This window comes from Zonotrichia leucophrys, chromosome 19, assembly GCF_028769735.1.
Source record: "Zonotrichia leucophrys gambelii isolate GWCS_2022_RI chromosome 19, RI_Zleu_2.0, whole genome shotgun sequence".
Taxonomy (NCBI): domain Eukaryota; kingdom Metazoa; phylum Chordata; class Aves; order Passeriformes; family Passerellidae; genus Zonotrichia; species Zonotrichia leucophrys.
In genome coordinates this window covers 10582212-10605900 of record NC_088188.1, presented here as the reverse complement: position 1 = coordinate 10605900, position 23689 = coordinate 10582212, and the positions used below count along the sequence as shown (strand labels likewise).

Genomic DNA, 23689 nt, shown 5'->3' with positions numbered 1-23689 from the left:
AACCTGCAGGTCTCACTAATGAATAGACAGAAGCACAAGGTTCCCATTCTGGTTGTAGATGGACTAATTGGATTTTACAAATACTTGGGGTTTTCTTCTCTGATAGCAGAAGGAAACCTGTTGGAGTCTGCTGTATTCTCCCACCCAGCAGCATTTCCATACTATTGGCCCCTTATGAGGCTGGGAAATCTCTACCTGAGTAACAGGGAGCAGTGAAAGGCTGTGAGGGTGGGGCTGCTCCCAAATAGTGAGGGAAAAGGGAAGGTGGAGATAATTTTCTCCTGCAGGAGCTCCCAGTCCAGGCTGAGCTTTAATCCCCGAGCTGCTGACAAATCTGTGACAGGATGTCCCAGCAGAGAGAAGCTGAACTGGGAGCAAACTTCAGGGGCTCCTGTGTAGAGAACTCTGATGGAAAAGTGCAGATGTATCACACGTACCTGCAATTTTTCTTAGGTCACTGCTAATGCTTCTAAATGATCTGCGAGCGCATTAATCGTTTCTGTTAATTACCAATATGATAAAAGTGGCATTTAGTAAGCTCAGCGTAGTGTGCGTCTCAGTCATTATGTACTCAGCGCTTAGGTTTGATTTCAGAACGTTAATAAAATAAAATTTTAATGAAGGTTTGTTGTTATGAAAGATTTATCACCAGGAGTTGAGGTGCTGCTGCCCGAGCGGGGTCTGTGACAGGCACAGGGTCCCTGCTGCTCCTGCCCCGAGAGGGGCTGGGACCCCATCCCATCCCACCCCATCCCACCCCATCCCCATCCCACCCCATCCCATCCCATCCCATCCCACCCCACCCATCCCACCCCATCCCATCCCACCCCATCCCATCATCCCACCCCATCCACCTCCCACCCCATCCCCATCCCACCCCATCCACCATCCCATCCCATCCCACCCACCCCATCCCACCCACCCACCCCCATCCCATCCCATCCCACCATCACCCCATCCCACCCCACCCCATCCCATCCCACCCCGCCCCATCCCATCCCACCCCATCCCATCCCACCCCATCCCATGGCTGCCTGGTGCCCCTTGCACCTGGAACCTTTGCTGAGAGTGGCTCACTGGGGACAGGTCCCTGTGCATTAACCCCATGCAGGCAGATCATGACCTGGTGGGTGCCAGCCCCAGCACATGCTGCAGGTAAGTGAGGATGTTTTCCATCCTTCTGCACAGGTTTTAACCTCATATTCCCCTTCCATCTGCTGGCCTGGTTATCACAAGGGTGAGGTGAGATCCTGGTGGTGCCTCCAGGTGTGCTCACCTGTCTGCCCAGCAAACCCTCCTTGGAGATGAGCTGAAATCTGAGGTGTGTGTCTCAGGTGATGGCTGTGTTCCCTGGGTGTGCAGAACTGCTCCTTTGGAAACCAGAACCTCTCCTTCCTTCCTTCCGTGTGTTTGCAGCACAGGAAATTGGAATTGTAGGAAATAACAGCTTTTGTCAGCTTCTGTCCTAGACAGGCAAGGAAGTGAGGGGGATGCAGAGCACAGGGAATATTTAAGTGATTCTCCAAAGGCACAGCAAAGGGAGGTGGCAAAGTCAGGGCTGAGTTTTCCAGTCCTGGCTGTCAGGTTCTGGGGCTGAGCAGTGAGTGGCTTTTCCCTGACACAGGATTGAAGCCCCAGCTCCCCATTCCCAGACTCTGGTAATGATAGTAGTTAAAAACATCCATGGTTCACTGTCTTCTGGGTAATTAAAATGTCCTGTCCCCTCTGCTCGTCTGTGTGTTCTGTTCATCTACAAAGACAACATTTGGTGATCACAGGACTTGGTGTCACATCCCCCACCTGCCAGTTTATTATTATTATTTTTATTTTTATAAGACAGCCTGGCAGGCTGGGAGCTTACTAAGGAACTTTTTCCTCTCTGATTACAAGGGATGTGTGAATAAAGTAGAATGGTATTGATTCACACCAATCTATGCATCGACTGTGTGGGAGCCACTTGCAATTCCCAGCAGCACCAGAAAGCTTTGCAACAGGGAGAAATATGACCAGGCAAGTTGAGAAAATAAATTAAACTAGTGTCAACTTTTCTTGTTTCTTCCCTCATTATTAATGGATGGAATGGGGCTCGTTTATCAAGAAGAGGAAAAATTAATTGACACGGGCTTTAATGTTATTATGCCTGGCTTGTCTGGTCACATTTCTTCATTTTTAATTTTTTTTTACTTTTGAAAGGCATTTTATTACCTTTCACAGGACCAGCTGCCAAAACTATGGGTATAAACAAGGAAGCAGGTGCATAAATAATACCACAGCAGGACTGGACTTTTCTGCATTTCAGTAGCTCAGATGTGAGGAGCAGAGCAGAGGTGGGTGAGCAGGGCAGCCCCAGAGCCCTGGCACAAGGGGAGCACAGCCTGAGCTGGTGTTTGCTGATGAAATCAGCCTGGATGTCCCCATCTGTCAGCACAGCCCCTCCTGGCAGCTCCCATGGCAGGGCTGGAGGGACCCCAGGGAGCCATCCCAGTGCCCAGTGGGTGGGGGTCAGGAGCAGGGGGGTGCTGTGGGGCACTCGGTGTGACAAGGGGGGCTGACCCTGCACCCACAAGTGACTCTGGGGTGATCCTTGCTGAGCAGCAGGAGCCAGGTTTGGGCAGAGCCCTGTTGGCGTGAGAGGGATGTGCAGATCTCCTCCTTTGTCCTCTCCCTGCTCCTGTCTCCTGCCCTTGGAGAGGGACACTTTCCACTGTCCCAAGTTGCTCCAGGCCCTTTCCACCCTCCCAGGGTGGAATTTCAGTGATCTGTGCCTGCAGGTGGAAGTTGGTGTGATAGGGGTGTGCAGATCTCCTCCTTTGTCCTCTCCCCGCTCCTGTCTCCTGCCATGTTCTTTGGGATTGCTGTGCAGGACAGAAGGGCCCTGGTGATGCCCTGGTTCCCAGGATATTTTCAGGAGCTCTGCAGGTGCAGGAGGAGGCTGTCCCAGCTGCAGGCTCACAGCAGTGTGGGCACAGCAGCGCATCAGATGAGATTGAGTGACTTGCTGCACATCACCAAGTGGCCTCCAGGCAGCCTGGGCCCTAAACCAGGCTCTGGCTGCAGTGTGCTCACCCACCAGGGCATGTTCCAGGTGGCTGGAGAGCCCCTGGGGCTGTGCCTGCCTGGTGAGCTGGGTTTGGGTGCTGGTGGAGGTGCTGTACCTGTGGCATTGCTGTGCCCATCAGAGCCCCCAGGGTTAACCCAGCATTAGCCTGGGTTTAACCTCTGTGGCCTGGGGTGCAATCACCTTGTTTGGCTCGTGGAAAGGCCAGCAGGGTTTGACAGTGAGGCCTTTGCTGGGTGAGCTGCTCTGGTGTCACTGTGCAGCCACAGCTGTGACACTGTGAGCCAGACCCGGGCTCTGGGGCTGGTGCTGCCAGCCAGGGAAGGGAGATGCATCTCACAGCCCTGGTGTCGTCATCTCAGCTATATTTTACCAAGTTTGACGTAAAAGCTCCCAAGTGATGACAAAAGTGTGAAATGGAGTTGGTTAGAGTGTGAAAAAACCCAAAATACAGAGCACGGGAGTCCTGACATTTGGTATCTTCAGTCTGGCTTCTTAATAGTATTTATGGCTTCTGACTGTTCTTTTACGGTGTTTTAATCTGTTTGTGGTGTCAGTTCCTTTCTCTGAGCAGTGTTTGTCTCATTTCTGGAACACCATGGCAGAACCTGCTGAGCTGGCTGTGGAGCCACCTTCCCACAGGGCAGCTCTGGGGCTGAACAGGGCTTGGCATCAAAGGAGGCTTTCACAGAATCCCAGAATGGATTGGAAAAGACCTCCAGGATCACTGAGTCCAGCTGTGCCTGGTGCCCACCTTGTCCCCAGAGCCCTGGGTGCCACCTGCAGCCCTTCCTTGGGCACCTCCAGGGATGGGCACTCCAAACCTCCCTGGGCAGCCCCTTCCAGCCCTTTCCATGAAGAATTTCTTCCTAAATTCTTCTCTTTTCTGGTGTCAGGGTGTGTGGAGGACGTGTCCTGCACCACTGGGTGTCAGGTGTCTGGGCTGGCATCACTTGGGTGCCCGTTGGTGCCCATGAGCAGCAGATGAATGGAGTGGGCTGACTCCTTTGGCAGCAGATGAATGGAGTGGAATAACTCCTCATTCCCAGGAGATTCCAGAGGAGGATTTTTCACCTGAAGGTCACGGATACATGTCTCAGCTTCCTTTAGTGCTGGTGCTTGGCTCAGAGCCTCTCGTTTGGGGCATCTGTTTGCCTCTTACTTTATTTTTCTCCCTCTTCTTTGTCTTTTCTTTTACAGAAAAGATTATTCAAATGAATATTCAGTTTTATTCATTTGAATAAAAAACCCAACCGTTTGACTCTGTTAAATGCTTATCTCTTAAATAGAGCTTGTTAGCTTCCAATAATAGCTTCATTCAGAAGGATGCAGTATAATTTCATTTTAAAACGTGTGCTCCTTGACAACCAGAATCCTATTTCTGTCACCGTTTTCAACAGCCGCCTTTGTTTTGGGTTAATCTTTTCCTTGCACTTTCTGAGAACCAGCTTTTTGTTGACTCTTAGTACCTCTCAGAAGAAATAATTGTCTATTTAGCCCAGGAAGGTTTCTGAGAGTTTTGGTAATTTAAATATGAGTTTGTATTCATTATGGGATCTAATAAGACTGAGCGTGCAGGGGGAGCTTTGTGTGGGTGCAGTTATTAAAAGTTGGATTTGATACCCACGAAGTGGAACAAGAAGAGAATCACAGAATGGGTGGGTTGGAAGGAACCTCAAGGTGCTCAAGGCAGGGACACTTTGCACTGTCCCAGGTTGCTCCAGGCCCTTTCCACCCTCCCAGGGAGGAATTTCAGTGTTCCTGCAGGTGGAAATCCTCTGCTTGCTCCCACTGTGTTTGAGGTGTTGGGCGCTGTAGAGGTCACCTCTGGTTTTCCTCTCCTTTTCCTCTCCAGGCCACTCTGACCAAGTGCCTCAGATCTCTCAGAAACCCACAAACGCCTCCTAACACCTACAGATTGTTATTTTATTGTAAAAGCTGGAAATGCAGGAAGCCGGGTGGCCATCTGATTTAATCACACTAATAATTTCTTGATAAACCTGTGCTTATGCCATATGGAGTGGGATGAGGGTGGGAGTTTTGTTTCAGTCCAGACACGTCCTGAGTGCAGCTTCCTTGGTGTTCACATATTAGGGCTAATCTCCTAAATTCCCTCTGCCCTCCGTCCTGGCACCGACACCTAACACGAGCTGAAAGAGGAATCCTCAGCTGCAGCACTCGCTAATGAGCTGCTAATGATGATGTTGCCGGTGCTGGAGCAATTAATGACTTGTGGCCCCAGCCCGGCCATCTCATCCCTGGTCCAGGCTGTGCTCCCGGCTCTGGGATTGCTGGGGTACGGGATTCAGGCACTCAGCCACAAAAATCCCGGGTTTAACTGCACGTCTGGTCGAGGTACATTTAAATGGAGTAATTTAGAAGGCAAATGAAAGACGTGAGTTATGTAAAAAATGCAAGCTGCCGGCAGCTCGAGGTGCAGAGCAGAGCAGGGTGGTGAGCCCGGTGTGCTGTGGATGCCTTGGAGAGGGACTGGAACCATTGCTGGGGATCCTTCGGGTCTGGAGTGCAATGGGAGCATTCCCCAGGGCTGCAGGTGCTGTGCAGTGCCAGAAGAGCCCGCAGAGCTCACCTGGAAATGCCCTTTGCTCCCCATCCAGAGACTGCCCTGTCCCTGTGCTGTGCTGTGCTTCACCAGGGCACAGTCCTGCAGCTCCCAGTTTGGGATGGAATTCATCCTCTCAGTAAAGCCTTTAGGTTTCATTGGCATGATTAGTGTCGATGTTAACTCCTGGAGCCCTCTCCAGCACACGAACTGGGGTTTTTCATCAGCCTGAGGTGTTTGTTAAGGCAGGAGCAGGGGGGCTGCCAGACCCCTCCGGTGCACAGCCACAGGCAGGCAGCAGGCTTCAAAGAGCCCAAGCCAGCCCAAATCCTGGCTCTTTGAAGCAGCACTGAGAGGAGAGGAACGATTAGATCAGAGCCTGAAGTGTAATGGGTTCCTGGAGGCCTCAGGATGTCCTGATGAGGTATTAGAGGAAGTAATTCAGGAAGAAAGGGACAAATAACCACCTCCGGAGCGGGGCTGCCCCGGCAGCCAGAGCACACACAGCACACAGGGCTGCTCTGTGTTTGGGAGGCGCTGGGGTTCTTCTCCTTGCCAGGGGTAAATGAGGAATCATCCTCTGCCTTCCCGGATTTTTATGGGTTTTGGGTCGTGTAATGAGTCAGCTCTAATGGAGAAGTCCCGTGGAATTAAACAAGAGATGAAATCAATATGGTTCCATAGAAATATAATTGGGTTTTGTAGAGATTGCTCTTAAAAACCTATAAGGTGTAAAGGAAAATACAGCCTTATTGTAGTTTCCGAGCCATCATGTAACTGGGGTGTAACTATCCATTAAATTCTGCAGGATGGATCAAAAAATCCATGAGGAGGTTTTAATTCTCCATTAAATCCTATGGAAGAGCTGGAACAGAGCAGTAGTAATTTTCCCTGAGACAATGCTTCTTCCCTCCATTAGGCTGCAATGAGCTCAGGAACAGCTCCATAGGCAGCAGGTGTAGCCACACATGTGTGCTGTTATGGAAGTTTTCCAAAGTCCCAGTGGCTAAATAATGCTTTATTAAAACAAAATTGTTAAATTTAACTAATGTTTTCCTCACCTCCTCCCCTTTTTTGTATCTTTATCAAACAGGATTTGGCTTCGTAACTTTCGAAAACGAAGACGTGGTGGAAAAAGTCTGTGAAATTCACTTCCACGAAATCAATAATAAAATGGTGAGTGTTGGTGCTGATGCTGTGGGGGTGCCAGGGGGCTCTGAGCCGCCCTCCCTGACGTGTGCCATGCCCAGGGAGGGTGGGACACCCCTGTGGGAGGGTGCTGGGGGTCAGGGTGCTGAGCTGGGACATTGCCCAGCCCCTGCTGGTCCCCACAGCTCCCCAGAGCAGCGTTTGGTGTCAGAGCCCTTGGGCAGGGTGTGAGTTGAGCTCCTCAAGTTCCTCCTCAGTGGCAGGCAGGTCCCAGGTTGTGGGTTGCCCTGAGCCAGATGAAAAGGGGCATTTGTATTTCAATTGCTGCAGTAACTTTGATATTTTCGGCTAAAATATTCTTTTTCCCTTTGTCAAAACATCCTTTGCTTCTCAAATGTGTATTCAGATATGCATTGTATATCAGTCTGATATGTGTTCACAGACTTTAAATTTAATAATAGAGCTTTTAGTGTGGATAAGATCAAAGCAATCTCCTTGGCATATGCTGGAGGCCTGATTCAATATTTGACTTGCTAATTTTTCCCAGGGCACTGAAATAATATTCCTCATATTGTTGCTCCCTGCAATATGCATCTGAAATAAAAGTGAGGGTCCCCTTGGCCAAGTGTGGGGTGGGTGTGGGCAGGGCTGGGGCAGTGCCCCTGCTCCTGTGAGGAGTCTCGGGCTCCACTTCCCATGGATGCTGTGGATGTTCCATTGCCCCTCCTGCACTGGGCTCTCCTGCCTGCCTGGGCTGGGGGAGCCTCATTCCCTTTGTATGGATCCTAAATGCTGCTGATCTGCCTTAAAACAAAGGAGCAGAACAAACCCCAGCCGCCCACACCCAACAGAGCCAATGACAAGTCAGAAACAAATGAGAAACACTGGGATGTGAATTTAGGGATTGTGAATTGGGAGGGAAGAGCTCCCCTCCAGGATTTTCCTGTCCAAGCAGGAGGGCACACTCCATAGGTTTGGTTGCTCCCCAGGAGAGGCTTTTCTGTGGAGCAGGGCTCAGGATGGCCCTGGGGAGGTGCTGGGCAGCAGCAGGGCCAGTGTTTGGTGCCTCATGGGCTGGGAAAGCCTCACCTGGGAGCAGGAATAGCACAGAGCTCTGGGGAGGATTCCTTCCCAGCTGCCCAGGAAGGGAGCAGGGAGCATGGGACAGGGTGAAAACACTCGAGGAACATCAGGAAGAGAAACAGTTTGGAGTGTTGGTGTTTGTTGCTGGGTAATTAGAATGTCCCCTTCCCACTCCTGTGCCCGCTCAGTGCCCCCTCCAGTGCCACCATCTCCTCCGTGTCCCTCCCTCAGCCCTGATTGTGAAAGCAGCCCACGAGCAGGGCATGAGACACAATCCTGTCTTGGGACTGAGTCACGGCCCTGAGCTGTGGCTGCAGCTGAATGCAGGGCCAGGGAGCTCTGTGTGAGTGTCTGTGTGTGTGACAGGAGCTGGGGCTGGCACACAGCTGGCTGGTGTGACACACAGCTGCCCAGGGCAGGCTGGGGTCCTGTCACACTGGGATTGTGTCCCCCTGTGTCCCTGAGCCAGGGAGGGGAGCAGCTCTCACAGCCCCAGCCCGAGGCCACGGGGTTTGGTGAGCTGGGACTGGGACACCCTGTCCTCATCCCCATCCCTGCCCGTGTCCCTGTCCCATCCCTGTCCTCATCCCCATCCCTGCCCGTGTCCCTGTCCCATCCCTGTCCTCATCCCCATCCCTGCCCGTGTCCCTGTCCCATCCCTGTCATCCCATCCCTGCCGTGTCCTGTCCATCCTGTCCTCCCATCCCATCCCGTGTCCTGTCCATCTTCCCCATCCCCTGCCTGCCCGTGTCCCTGTCCCATCCCTGTTCCCATCCCCATCCTGCCCGTGTCCCTGTCCCATCCCTGTCTCATCCCATCCCCGTGTCCCTGTCCCATCCCTGTCCTCATCCCCATCCCTGCCCGTGTCCCTGTCCCATCCCTGTCCCCATGCCCAGCTGGCTCCATGGGCTGGGGCTGTTGTTCCTTGCCCAGCTCCCTCCTGCTGCTGTCCTGGCCGTGTCCCCAGGGCAGGGCAGGCAGAGGGCAGCAGGGCCGCTGCTCCCCAGCCTATTTCCAGCTCCAGCCTCCCTGGCAGGCTATTTTTAGCTCACCCATTCTGCTCCTGTTGCCATCCATAAAGCTTAGAATGTCAAATGTAATATTAAACGAGCAGTGGGACAGTGAAAAGAAAATGCCAGTGAGGTATTTAATAAATGGAAGTTGGAATTTACGTGGGAGGCCAGAGATGCTCCAAACATTGCAGGGGGACAATAAACCCAAACGAGCTGTCCTCAGACTGTTGTTCCCTTGACAGGAGCAGGCTGCTTTGCAAAGAGACACCTGTTTCTCTAAGGAAGAGTAAAAGTAGCTGGAAATGAAATGTGGTGGAGCAATTACTTAGATCCCACTGTGTGGAGTCACCCACACCCTGGGTACAGTGCTGGTGAGAGGGGTGATGAGCTGGAGTCAAGCTCTCATGTCAGGCACTTGAGCAGCTGACTGAAATGTTGGTTATTCTAGAATAGGCTCTTCCTGCCTCTCAGGGTGGGATTTTGCAGGTTTTGTGGGCCTTGGGCACTTCCAGGGATCCAGGGGCAGCCACAGCTTCTCTGGGCGCCCGGTGCCAGGGCCTGTCCCAGACCCTTTAATCCCAAGCCCCAGCCATTGATCAGTAATGTGGTAGATAACAGACTCACAACTCAGTGCATTTTTTGAATTTAGCTGAAAGCCCCTGTGCTGCTGCCTGGTGTGAGTGACACGTTGTCCCCAAGGTGATTGCAGCCCCTCACACGTGGCTGGCACAACAAAGTCTCCTTGTCTTTGGGTGGCTCAATGGGGGTTTGTGCATTGTGGATATTCACGTTCTGCTTTCCCTGGAAAGCTGTTAGCCAGGGGTTTGTGAGACATCCTGGGCTGAGGGCTGACAGCCTGTTTTGTTGTGCTGGGTATAAGAGGCTTTTCACTCCCCAGCTCAGCCCTCCTGGCTTCCCGTGGCTGAGACTGCTCTGCCTGACCCAGGAGTACCCCAGTGCAAGGTTAATTCTCCAAACTAGACTAAACAAAAATAGTGAATTTTAGTTTCCCTGCCTTTTTTTTTCTTTTCTTTTTTTATTTTTCTAGCCTTAGAATTAAACCTTTCTTTGTTGGGCTGCTGAAAGTGTAGCACATCCTCCTATGAGGCGGTGGAAAAAATCTGGAAATTATTAAGGTGCCCAGAAACTCTGAATTGAAAGTTTGAGTGAGGTCCAGATGTGTGTACAAAGACCCTTATCAGGCACTCTCAGGGGCAATTCAGCATGGAGCTGAATCCTGACTCATAAATCCATGTACATTTCCTCTTGGAGAAGCCCCATTGCCTGCCCTGCCACATGTGGGACATCCCTCCAGGGCTTTGGCCTAAAGGCAGCTGTGGCTTTGGAATGTCCTTCCATCTCCATCCCCATCCCTGCAAGGACAGGGCTGGATTCTGGCACAGGAGCAGCCAGGCCCCTTTTCTTTCTGCTTTTCCTGTGGATGCAGAGGCACCATCCAGGTCCCCAGGGAATCCATGCTGTGCTGCTTCACTCCTGTGCCCACGTTGTCCCAATTTGCTGATGGGATGGTGCATGGGCAGCTTGAGCAGCTTCCCAAGGCGGCAGGAGTAACTGAAAGTGAAAGAATGCAGATCCTTTATTAATAGGGTTTACAGAAATTTTCTGCTGGGTAGAAATATCGATTCTTTATTCCTATTTTAAAAGGAGCTTTTTGTAATGATCACTGGGAGTCGTTGTGCGTTATCGATTGCAGTGGAGCCGCGCTGGAGCCCTCCCTCCATTCATCCCGCTCCCACCAGTGCTGGGCTCCCTTTCAGGAGCACAGAACTCCTTAAATCAGCACTTGTGTCATCTTTGGGGGCTGCAGTGGGTGGTTAAGGAGACGCACACGTTTGCTCTTCCAGACGTGGTTCCGCTGTGCTGGAAGTTCACCTTTGAGCGGGGAGGCAGGTGCTAAAAATAAACCTCCCCCCCTTAAGTGGATCAGTTCTGCATTTGACATTTACATGGAATTCATTTGCATCTCATTTGTACGTGTTTCTGCTCAATAGGTAGAATGTAAGAAAGCACAACCTAAAGAAGTGATGTTTCCACCAGGGACGAGAGGAAGGGCACGTGGATTGCCGTACACCATGGACGCGTTCATGCTAGGGATGGGAATGTTGGGTAAGTGCAGATCCCCACACCTGTGTGGGTGCCAGCCTGCAACTTTAGCAGGGGTGGAGTGAAGAAAATAATCCTGTCTGTGGTAAATTATTAACTCTCAACCCCCCCCCCAGCCTGGAATATAAAAAATTTGCATTTAAATGGATGTTTTAAATAGCCTGTTTTACTCTTACTCGCAAAAATAGAATGATGAAAGATGCAGTGTGTTCATTCTGACTAAAAATGATCTCTCCCCTTTTTTAGAGGAATTGAGTCACACATTATTCCCCTTCTTTTAAAGGTAGCTTTGACAGTTCAGCACAGATAATTGAAAATCTTGCTGGTTCTTAAATGGCATGGATGGAGGAAGTGGGGGGATGCGGAACAGGACAGGTCGCAACAATAATTACAAGTTTCAAGGAGATGGAATGGTATTTTAGTCCTGAGTATTGTGTCCAGAAAATACTAATTAAATGGGATAAATGATACTTAATGGCAAATTCCTATTTGTGCAGGAGGTCTATTTAGTTATAATTGGTTCTCATTTGTTTCTGCCTAGATAATTCTTTCTAAATAATGTGACAACCCCAGTTACTCTGTTCTCGGCCAAAATGCTGCTAGTCCATTGCCAATTTTTTTTTTTTTTTTTTTGTAAAACACTGTATATTTAAACTTTCTGCTCCCTTTGTATCCCTGGACTTCCCCTGAGTTGCCCCCTCCTGTGCCCATGAAGCACATGGGAATGGAGGGCAGTCTGGAGGAGTCCCAGGCAGCAGTGAGCCTTTCCCAGGCCAGTGCCCCCCTTCAGGGTGCTTTGACTTTCCTGCCCTGGGTTTAGATGATCCCAGAAGCTGAACACAAAGCCCAGCCTTGGGATCTGGTTGCCCTGAGCTCTGCTGAGAGGATTCAGGGTCTGGCTGAGATGCTGGAGGACCCCAGAGCCCCTGGGGTGGGTGTCAGGCCAGAGGACCCAGTTCCTGCAAGGATCAGGCTGCTACGCTGAGGTGTCTGACACCAGGCACTGCTTGATTTGATAGGAAGAACTTGCTGCCATGTTTGCTTTATCTCAGAATTAATAGTGCTTCTGTTGGTGTGGCTGGGGTGATCCATTTCTGGATGTGTAATCAGGTTATTGCCGCTCATCATCTGTTTTGCTGTCCCCACGCTCCACCGCCACCCTGCCCCACAGTGTTTGGAAATCACATTTTATGCTTTAAATATTTATCTTGCTCTAGTCAGCCTGTGATTTCGTTACCTGTGTGTTCCCATTCCCTGAGCCACTGTACTTGAATTGTGCTGTTCCTGTCCCACCTGTGCTGCCCGAGGTGGGGTGTGGAGGGATGGCATCATCCTGCACCGTGTGCCCTCAGCCTGGTTCCTTGCACTGGGCACGGAGGGGATGGAGCTGGATCCACCCCAGAGTCCTGAAAGGGAATTCAGCCCCCAGGTGCAGTGTGTCCATTCCCACTGGGGTTTCTCTCTGGAAAAGGCTCCTCTCGAGCTGTGAGCATTAAGGGAAGCAGCTCTGAGTGAGTGGAACTGCCCAGAGGGAGAGCTGGGGCACCTGTTGGTGCTGCTGCTGTGGGGTCACCCTGGCCAGGGCACCTCCAGCCAGTCCCACACTGCTCTCCCTGCATTCCAGACTGGGGGGACTGGCTGAGCATTGCTGATTGATCCATGGTGAAGGCCAGATGCTTCATTATGCACTCGAGCTGGTTTTTCATCTTCCAAGTTGCTGCTTGCTACCGTGGCACCGTGTTAAATAATTAAGCGCTAAACAAGGAGATTGCAGCACGGGAGAGCAGAGCTGCTGGATGGCCCTCAGAAAGCCCCTGTTTCAAAGGCTGCAGAGCCCATCCCTGCAGGAAGAGGGGCATAATTAACCCATCAAATGATCAGACACAGAGTTCCATCACTGCTGCTGCTGATTGTTCTGTGGGGACTCACGAGGCCGGGTCAGGTCTGCCCCATTCTGTTGCTTGCCCAGCTGGACTGAGGCAGAGCAACTGGGGCTGCTCTGGAAGGGATTTTGTACCTGTTTCCAGAAATCCTTGCTCAAGGTCACCTTCTGCAGCTGCTGTTCCTGGGCAGAGGAGGGAATCAGAGGAACGAAGGCACGAGACAACCCCAAGGAAGGAGCGGGGAGCGGCTCCCTCTAAAGCTATTAAGGAAGTTGGTCTTTTTCATTAATCACAGCCTCCCCAAGGAGCCTGCAGCAGCCAGGGTCTAAAGGTGCGCAGGCAGCCGCTTCTGTGATGATTTGGTTGATTGGAGCAAAATTAAAGCGTTCTGAAAGGATTTTTTGACTGGGAGAGCGGGGGCAGGCTGAGCCTTCTGCTGGGCTGGCTGGGGCTGGGGCTGGGGCTGCTGCTCTCAGGGAGGGCAGGGCTTTAATCAGCCTCTGTGCACAAAGAGTGGAGCAGCCAGCCCCACTCCCCTCGCTGTGAGCCCAGCCAGCAGTCAGAGCTGCTCCCCTTGGATGGACAGACAGGCTCTGTGTGTCCCCTGTGTGGCTGAGCAGGAGCAGTTTGGTGACCAAGAACTCTCTCTGTGCCTGGAGCCTCACACTGGCACCTGGCCCTGGGGTGCTCTGTCACCCAAGGGTGTGTGGGAGTCACAGCACTGCCCCAGGGCTTTCTGTGCTGTGTTCAGGTCTGTGCCTGGAAACCTGTAAAGAAGAGAGCAGCAGAGGAGCAGCATTAAGGGGAGATGGTTTTTGTGACCCCTCTCATCTGGAGCTGCTCTCTGTGTCTGGGGCACTGCAGTCACCACAGTGGTGGCACACAGCTCTGGAGGTGACCCTGTGCTGCCTGCCTCGAGCTGGGGCTGGCAGCACTCATTTCTCCTGGTGCTGGGCATCACGCTGGTGTTTAATGTTAGAATGGGGCTCCCTTTAGCTTGCACACCCCTCCAGAGCTGGAAGCACTCAGCCCCCAGGCTCACAGCCCGTAGTGCTGGAGTGATGTGAGGGGGGAGCAGATTTGGGAAGGTCCTGGCAGGGCTCTGTGTTCCTGCTCACGCTCAGTCTAGGTGGGCTGAGCTCATGCATTAGGGAAGCTTGTGCCCTTCAAAGAAAGTCATTCCTTTTTCCAGCAGACACTGTTCAGTGGAGTAGCAGCTGTAACTCAGGGAAACATTTGGAGACAACAGCTTCCTTGCATTTTCTGGAGCATTTGAACTAATTTTGCACGGGTCCCCTGGCTCCTGTGTGCTCAGCATTCCCACATATTGACCATGAGCTTTTGTCCACCCCATTAGCAAATTTTAAAATGAAAAGACATTTCCAAAGCCTGGACAGGAGCTGGGTAGGAGCAGTGGTGTGAGAGTAGTTTGGCTGCTGGTTTGAGTTCTGCTTCTGTGCACAGGACAGTCTTGCTTGGAAGGAGGCAATCCAATCAAAACTTGAATTTTTGGTTTACTTACCAGGAACTGGTCACTCCCCAGGACTGCCAAGGCAAATCAGCTTCTCAGTGCCCAGTGCAGGATGAGGATGGCACCTAATGGGAATGTTGGGCAGGTCAGCAGGGCCATCCTTTGGCCTGATGAAGCATCCATGTAGGCATGGTGTTAAACACCATTGATATTCAGCCAGGCAATGTCCCCACGAGGATCAGGCTTCGAGTCGTTAGAGCAGAGCTGGGCACTGCAGCAGTAAATGAAGAGGAAAATTGAAGTAATGTTGTATTATAAATTTATGATTTCATCTGCCTGACTTTGAGAGCGCTGAGTGCTGGCGGTGCCAGCCGAGCCCCCGGGCAGCTTGGCTGCTGTCGGGCACTGCCAGGGCTGGCCAGGGACAGCAGGGCTGCCCTGGGGTCAGAGCCAGGGCCGTGCCAGGGCGGGCAGCAGCAGAGGGGGCATCCAAAGCACCTGGGCAGTGCCATCCCCACCGTGCTGGTCCGGCTGGGGACACAGGTGCCACACCTGCAGAGCTCAGGTGCTGCCCAGCACCGTGCCCTGGCAGTTGAGAGCTGGCAGATCTGCTTCTGAACTGTCTGAGACAGAGCAAACTGAGTTCCTGCTCCTGGCAAGGAGAGAGGGGCTGCAGTGGACGCTGCAGAGCGATTTTTCAGGGGTGTTAATGGCGCTACTTACTTAGCGAACAATCCATTTATCAATAGCGTTGCTTAAAAAAAAAAAAGAAAGGAAAAAAGGTTTGTAAAGCTTAACTCTGAAAGATCTGACTTAATGACAGAGGTGATTAATTTCAGAGGGAATCCAGCTGTTGGGCTGTGCAAGGAGGGCTCAGCAGTGTGTGCATACCCTGGGTGTTGTGGGGCTGCCTTCCCTGGCACTGCCTAATCCCACATCAGAATTCACCCAGGCGTTTTTATCTCCCACTTGTAGATTATGATTTATAGTGTGCTGCACGTATGTGTGGATCTGATCGGAAATGGAGGGGCTTGCTGCAGCAGGAGAGCAGCTGAGTGATGGATGGGTGTTACAGGATGGGCTCCAGCCCAGCTGCTGCCGACATTCCCACTGGCTTCAGACAGCAGGACAGAACTTTTCCTGATGGGGTCTTGGTTTGGAGAGGCCTGGGCTGATGCTGAGGCTCATTCTGTAGTGTTCCATGCCCTGGAATTGTACGGGGTGGTGCCTGCTGTTAGGAAAACTGAGTGAGGAAATGTTGAGGATCAGTGTGAGGTTAGGATTTTAGGAAACGCCCTGAGTGTACAGGACACCTTGGGACATTGAACATCCAGGTCAGAGCAAGTAGCCCCTGTGGGACCAGAGGGAATGGCTTGGGGACGTTAAAACAGGGTGGCACTGTGTGTGACCAGGGCACTGTGTGTGACCAGGGCACCGTGTGTGACCCCAGGGCACCGTGTGTGACCAGGGCACTGTGTGTGACCCCAGGGCACGGTGTGTGACCCCAGGGCACGGTGTGTGACCAGGGCACGGTGTGTGACCCCAGGGCACGGTGTGTGACCAGGGCACGGTGTGTGACCCCAGGGCACGGTGTGTGACCCCAGGGCACTGTGTGTGACCCCAGGGCACCGTGTGTGACCCCAGGGCACCGTGTGTGACCCCAGGGCACGGTGTGTGACCAGGGCACCGTGTGTGACCAGGGCAGTGTGTGACCCCAGGGCACGGTGTGTGACCCCAGGGCACCGTGTGTGACCAGGGCACGGTGTGTGACCCCAGGGCACGGTGTGTGACCCCAGGGCACGGTGTGTGACCCCAGGGCACGGTGTGTGACCCCAGGGCACAGTGTGTCTCCAGGGCACCGTGTGTGACCCCAGGGCACCGTGTGTGACCCCAGGGCACCGTGTGTGACCAGGGCACCGTGTGTGACCCCAGGGCACCGTGTGTGACCCCAGGGCACGGTGTGTGACCCCAGGGCACGGTGTGTGACCAGGGCACGGTGTGTGACCCCAGGGCACCGTGTGTGACCAGGGCACCGTGTGTGACCAGGGCACCGTGTGTGACCCCAGGGCACAGTGTGTGACCAGGGCACCGTGTGTGACCCCAGGGCACCGTGTGTGACCAGGGCACCGTGTGTGACCAGGGCACGGTGTGTGACCAGGGCACGGTGTGTGACCAGGGCACTGTGTGACCCCAGGGCACGGTGTGTGACCCCAGGGCACGGTGTGTGACCCCAGGGCACGGTGTGTGTGACCAGGGCACCGTGTGTGACCCCAGGGCACGGTGTGTGATCAGGGCACTGTGTGACCCAGGGCACTGTGTGACCCCAGGGCACGGTGTGTGACCCCAGGGCACGGTGTGTGACCCCAGGGCACGGTGTGTGACCAGGGCACCGTGTGTGACCAGGGCACCGTGTGTGACCAGGGCACCGTGTGTGACCAGGGCACCGTGTGTGACCAGGGCTGCTGCCAGCCCGCTCCTGGCCAGGGCTCTGTGGGACATCCAGCACTTTCCGTCACAGGCAGGAGAGTGAAGCCAGCAGAGCTGCCACTTTGTGCCTTCGCTGTTCTATTCACGAAATGCTCTCCAGTGAGCTTTTCCCCTAATAAACCTCCCCGAGCTGCCCGAGGTCGGTGCTCTGCCTCAGAAGGGGCCTTCAGAAGCACCTCGGGCAGCTTCCTTTTACTTTCCTGAAAAATTAAAAGCTCTTTGACTCCCTGGCTCGTTTCTGCTGCCTCCAAGTCTTTGATGTGTTAACTGTTGTCCTTCACACTCCCGGGATAAAGAATTACTACTACCTTAATCTCCAACTGTCAATAGCTCTGAAGCAAAGTACATTCATTGTAAGCTCTCCAAATGTCAGAGCAAACCCGTGTTATGTGTTTAGCCTTAGCATTTGGCATTTACTCTTGCAGCTAACAAGTATGCACAGTCCTTGGGCTGCAGACACCAAAGTGCATGTTAATTACCAGAGTGACAGGGCTCCTGCTCGGAGCTGGGCCAGCTCGAGATGTTTCTATTCAGGATAATGATGAAACCTCTCTGCAGTTTGGCATGAGCAGAATAAATCGGATTTTTTAATACCCTCCGTAAAATTGGGTCTCACCCATCCTCCCTGTCATTGTGCATTGTGTTAAAAAACAAACAAACAAAAAAAAGCCTTCAAAAAAACCCCTTCATTAATCCTCAAACTTCTCTCTTTTTTTTTCTTGTTTTTTTTTTGTGTCTGTGATCAAGGTTACCCGAATTTTGTTGCAACATATGGCCGAGGATATCCTGGATTTGCCCCAAGTTACAGTTATCAGTTCCCAGGTATGTACATTTCATTTGCAGATATGCTTTATTTCCCCTCTTTCCTTCTTTTTTTCGTTTTTTTGGGTTTTTTTCCTTTTTTTATTAAGTCTGTAGCTGCAAGCTGAGACAGGCAAGTCTGCAGGGAGCATCTCACACAACAGCAATTTTTATTTTTTTTTTACTATTTTAAAATAGACTTTTATAGCGACATATTTTCAACACATTTTTTTTTTCCTGATGTATAAATTGGTACTGGTTATTTGAAAACAAACTTCTTAAATTAAAAGCATAAAAGCAAGAGAGATCACTGGAGAGAGCTGTCCCCCTCCCTTTGCTGGGTTTTTCCTTCCTAGAGCTGCACACAGACATGCACATGCACACAGGGACCTGCACAGTGCTGGCTGGGGTAAGTGAACGTGCACTGCTGAGTGCACAGCCCACCCTGCTGGGGCTGGGGGTCTCTCCCTCCCAGGAGCAGGTGTGTGGGGCTGGTTCAGATCCCCCTGCCCTCGCCTTGGGGGGATTCAGGTGATGGAAGCACAGGCAGGATGGTTTGGGCTGGAAGGGACCCCCAGAGGTCCAGGCCTGCAGTGAGCAGGGGCAGCTTCCACTGGGTCAGGCTGCTGAGAGCCCTGTCCAGCCTGGCCTTGAGCACTTCAGGGATGGGGCATCCCACAAACCCATCCAGAATCAGATGTGCCCTTCCAGCACATCCTGCAGTGGGCTGGCTCCGCACAGGGCTCGGGGGTTCCTTTCACCCCAGGGCTCTCCCAGGCAGCTTTGCTGTTTGTGGCTGAGCAGGGAGGGAATCCAGCAGCTCCCAGGAAGGGTCTCTAGGGTGCCTGAGCATGTGGACAGTGCAGGCTGCACCTGGGGCAAACGTGTGTGCAGCCCTGGGTCATCAGGATGAGACCCTGCTGTGGAAAAATGCAGATTGTTGTCATCTGTAGGGTGAGCAGTGTCCTTGGGATGGGGTTATGGTGCGGCTGTTTCTTGCAGGACTGCTGACACCGAGGGGAACAGCCCTGTGAGGGTTTGTTTATTTGAATTCACAAATGCCAGGGCTCGTCTGGAAGCTGAGCCACCTCTTCCCACCTGTGGTACATCTTGGACTGAAACAGCTGGGGTGTCAGGCATTCAGCAGAGCTGCTGGGGTGGCACAGGGCTGGTGGGGACAAGGCAGCTGTCCCCAGGTGCAGGTGACACCAGCTCTGGTTCCTCTGGAACCAACGGGACAGTCTGGTCTGGCAGGAGCTGGGGGTGAGAGGAGGCTTCAGCAGGTGTTTGTGTGTTGTGTCAGGCTCTGACTGCTCACAGTTCCATGGACCAGCTGATTCATACAGAGGCACTGAAGGAGAGACTCCTTTGATAGGTTTAATGTCAGAAATCTGCAGAGGTTAGATGAGTTTAATTACAAACATGTCTAAAGCGACCGTGTTTGCTCACTGACAGCAAAGGCACCCTTTGGCTTGACCCCTCCTTAGATGTATTTTTGTTCAGGGCCTGTTTTTACCAAAGCAGGAGTTCCAGTTACTGCCTGGTTATTTTCAGTCTCCTGCAGAGATTGAATATGGAAGATAAATCCAGGTGTGTTGTCCCCACAGAAAGCTGTGGGTCAGTGCAGGAGAGCAGGAGATGCTCAGGGCCCTGTCTCACCTTGCTGAGCTCCTCTGCTCCCCTCCCAACTGGATCAGTTCCTCCTTAGCAGCAGGCAGAAGCTGTCCAGAGTTGTTGGGAGTTTCTCAGGTGGTTTGGGCTCAGGTCTCCACAATCACAGCCCGTTGGCTGGAGGTGTGGGGTGGGGAATGGTGCAGCAGCAGGATGGGCTGTCCCCGGTGCTGGGGATGGGGCAGGATGGGCTGTCCCTGCTGCTGCAGTGTGTGGGGCAGAGAGCCCAGTGCCACAGGGCACAGCCTGGCACCAGGGAGCCTCTCAGGAGCAGGGCAGGAGGGAGGTGTCAGGTTTAAACCTCAGTGTTGTGATTTGGAAGGAGAAGGACTTGGCTGTTTCTGCAGGAGCATCCTGGCTCCGAGAGCTTCCCCTGCCTCCTGCCCTGGTGGTGCAGGCCCAGTACAAATACACAGGAAAATGTTCAGCCACACTCTGGGCTGCTCCCAGGAGCTCTGCCACGACCCACCTGTTTGCATTCCCATCGCCTTGTCCCTGTCCCTCAGGGGCTGTCCCATGTCCTCTCCCATGGAATGGGACAGCCCCTGGCCCAGGGACAAGGCACACACCCCTTTGGCAACTGCTCTATCTCCTCCTATCCCATTGCTCCTCCCAGCCCTTCCTCGTGCAGTACATTGCCTCTTTTATTTTTTATTTTAATTGCAATCATCCCCTTTCTGTGTATCTTCTTTTTTTTTTTTTTTTTTTTTTTTCTGGGACTTATCTTTTCAGTTTAATCTATTAATTTCTGTTCTTATTTCACTTTGCAGACTATTTGCCGATTTCACAAGACATAATTTTTATCAACTAGTTCTTAAAGATGCATAACAAATTAATCGGGGTTTACTACAGTGCTAATGAGAGAGAGACAGAGAAAGCCTGGGTGGTCCATGTTTAATATCAATGTCCACTGAAAAATTGCTGCTCTTACTGGCTGGTTTGATTGACTGGACTTTTTATTTTATTTTTATTTTTTTAAAGGCTCCATATCCTCACTGCTTTGAGTTTGCTTTTTATTTTTTTTAATTTTTTTTTCCTCTGCTTTGTTATGAGTTTTTAATGCCCACTTGGAATGTAACTCACAAGGACGGGGTCAGGGGCGTTCCGAAGGCATGACTTCTCACAAACTTCTTAGAAATCATTTTATTGACACAGCAAGGAGGACGATTGGGTTGATTTGGTCTCACAGACAGCCCCAGAGAGAGTGGCTGGTGCTCTTTAACGTGGTGACATCCAGCAGTGGCACAAACCCCACCCCGAGGGGCGTCCCCTGTCCCTGGCAGGGCTGTGGTCCCCAGCTGTGCCACCCCTCTGTGTGTCACAGCCCCACACCTGCCCCATTGGCCTGGGGCTCTTTGGGAGCTGCCCCACCACAGCAGGGCCATGGTGAGAGGGGCTCAGGGCTGCTGCTGCCCCCACAGCAGTTCCTGCCCCAGAGCAGGGCCTGGGGCAGTGGGAGCTGTCCCTGCCATGGCAGCCTGGCCCTGGGTGAGCTTTGAGGTCCCTTCCAACCCAACCCAGTCTGGGTTTCTCTGATTCTTTGATCTAACTCTGACCAGCGATGGTCCTGCACGCTCCCTGCAGCTGCTTCTCCTTCCAAACTTTGCTTGCAAATCATGGGCAAATTTCCTAAATTGTGGCCAAGCTTTCCCTGCTTCAGCTGCATCGCCCTGCGCCTCCTCATCCCCACGCACGTGGCAGGAGAGCTGCACGCCTCCATCCATTGGCTTTGTTTAACAGGACCAGATTCTGGACTTCTGGGTAGAAAACACCATTCTCTTTAAATTCTGCTCTTCCTGAAGTGTTGCTACCCATTGGATAAGTTTGTGAGAAGTATGGTGCATGCTTACAGTAGAACTGTAATGCATTTTAATGTTTGTTAATCCACTTGTTTAAAATGTCAGTGTCAAAGGCTCTACAATCCATGGCTGTGCTGTTCATTTCATTAAAGATGCTTGATGTAATACTTGGGTAGTTTTCTTTTGACTTTTCTGCAGGCAATAGCTTTTTTTAATCTGTATGGCTTCTTATTATTTTGTTTGGGGTTTTTTGCTATGAATTGCTTTGCTTTTGTGAACTTGTCTTAGTGTGCATGATTTGCAAACATTTCAGCTATTGTGAATTTTCTCATTTTTTGTAAATAGTCCATCTGTGCTTTTCTTTTTTTTTTTTTCCTTTTTTTTCTGTTTTTTTTTCTTTTTTATGACTTTTTTTCCTGTAAGTAACTGAGGTAGAAAATAATAATAAATTGTTTACAAAGGATCTGCTGTGTTGCTGCTCTCTTAGCTTGCAATTTTAATATTTTGGTTTGGACACCCCAAATAACCAGTACCAATGACAGTTGAATAAAAGAATAAAATCATCACTCAAAACGTGTGACCCACTGTTTGAAGAACCTGCAGAGGAACAGTTGCATGCAAGGTGTGTTTACAGCAAAAATTGTACCCAAAAAAAAGACAAAATGCACTCCTAACTAGGGGAGAGGAAATTGCAGCATCCCCCTGGTCCTCCACACTGTGGTGGGATGTTCTGCACTGTCCTTTATCCCAGTTATATTTTCTCCCATCATCACCTGAGTGCTTGGGGACTGTCGAAGTTTCATAGAAGCCTTCAGGTTAGAAATTTAAATTATTTATTTTAATTAAGGGTTTGTTTGCTTGTATGTTTGTTAAAGCTTATTAAAACCTTTGTATATGGTGAGAGGTGAGGAAAACAAATATTTTCACAAACTTTGCAGAGCTCAGGGAAATAGATTTGCTTATTAATACTGGTGCTGCAAAGGCCATGGGCTCAGCCTTGGGTCACGCTCCTGCAGTGCCTGGGGCAGTGGAAATGCAGCACAGGATGGTTCAAAGTCTCAAACTGATGGGGTTTGTTACTGTGAGAGCATTTGAACCAACTTCCTGTTGAGCTTAATTGAGTTTCTCTCCCTTTGCCAGTCCCACAGTGTTCAGCCATCAGTGTGGGCAGGGAGGTATCCTGTGTACAGTTATGTGTGGTGCTCCCCTAGGAGGGAAGAACTAGAAAATAGGAATTTTCCAGAAACTGGTGCCAAAGATAAGAGGAATTGTTATGTTGTGCTCAAGGCTTCTTTGTCATGGTGTCTTGAGAGGAGGAGGAGGAGAGGGAAGGAGGTTCCTGTGCCTGGGTTTAGGACACCCCGATGCAAGTTCTGCTGCACAGGTTCCCCCTGGTTAATCCCCTCAAAGGGGAGTGCAGTGGGGATGGACAGGGGTGTGGCTGCAGCATCCCAAAAGCCAGCCATTCCCCATTACAGTCCCACTGCAGTGCTGTAAAACACCAGCCTGGGGCATGGGGTGCTTCATGTCCCCAGGACACACTGCCCTGCGCTGGGGCACCCAGCCTCCTGCTCTGGTGGGTAAAGGGATTTCAAAGTGCAGCCTGCCCATGGCCTCTGTACCCACAGGGAGTGAGGACGTGTGTATTAATAGGGGTCAGCTCTGTAAAGCACTCTTCAAGCACTGTTACACAAGTGTGAGGCTTGTAGAACATTTACTGATGGGAGCAGAGTTTGTCTGCTCGTGGTACTGGGATGATCAAACGTAACGCTCAGAAGAGGAGGACCTGGTGGCAGCTGCAAAATGTGAGGACGAAATGTAAAACCTATTTTAAATTGTTCAGTTAGTTAAGCCTTGTACCAGCGAGAGACGTGGAACAGAGCTGGAGATTTTTCTCACTCCTTTGTCTAACCCTTTCTTAACTGCTTAAGCCTGCTCTGCTGTCCCCTGCCCTGCATGCCTTGTTTGAGCACATCACTGCATCTGCATGGCATCACTGCTTTACAGAGTGCCTTTGGAGTCTGTTGGAACCACCTGAGTTACCTCTTCCCACCTCTCCATTTCAGCCTCCAGCCCTGAAAACAAAGCCTTTAGACTGGACCTGGTTTAAAATTAAGCTTTTGGGTGTTGTGCTGAGGAGGGGCCGTTCCCATTGCAGGCGCATCCCTGGAGGGAGGAGCAGCTGGAGCTGCAGACAGCAAACTGAGAAATTAATATAGCAGAGCCCATAAATCTCCAGACAGAAGGTTCTCCTTCAAGTTCTGCTTAGATTATTGTGTTTTCTTGCAGGAAGAAATGGTCTCTAGAGGTGTTCTCTGATTCTGAGCAGAGCTGAAGCACCTTTGCCTTTAAGGCACGGTTTTTCTGAGAAAAGCTGTGGATTTTGATGTTGCAGAGAATTGTGTGAAAGGCTCTTTTCATCTTCTATTTCCCCCTACCCCTTAAAGTAACCTTATTGTGAGATTAAGGGTGAGATTTTCCAGAGAGAAGCTGTTGGTCTGTGCCGATGGTCTGGCTCCCAGCACAGTCAGTGGCAGCAGAGCATGGCTGGTGACAGTGGAGCCTGTCCCCTTTTCCTGCCCCATCC

The 23689-nt window shown here is 51.5% G+C and overlaps 1 protein-coding gene across 11 annotated transcripts in view; it reads left to right on the top strand.

The window, feature by feature from the left end:
* The window catches only part of MSI2 (musashi RNA binding protein 2), a 199310-nt gene that overhangs the window by 142735 nt on the left and 32886 nt on the right, over nt 1-23689 (top strand). For 10 of the 11 annotated variants that reach the window (XR_010442426.1, XM_064729501.1, XM_064729500.1 and 7 more), the window contains 3 exons: nt 6715-6797; nt 10879-10993; nt 17579-17653. Coding sequence is in view for 10 of the 11 variants with exons in the window: in XM_064729501.1 (XP_064585571.1) it covers nt 6715-6797; nt 10879-10993; nt 17579-17653 (273 nt within the window). In the remaining variant the exon portion in view is untranslated. Of the gene's footprint in view, nt 1-6714; nt 6798-10878; nt 10994-17578; nt 17654-20073; nt 20218-23689 lie in introns of those variants that run through there. The other variant, XM_064729504.1, reaches the window with a different exon arrangement.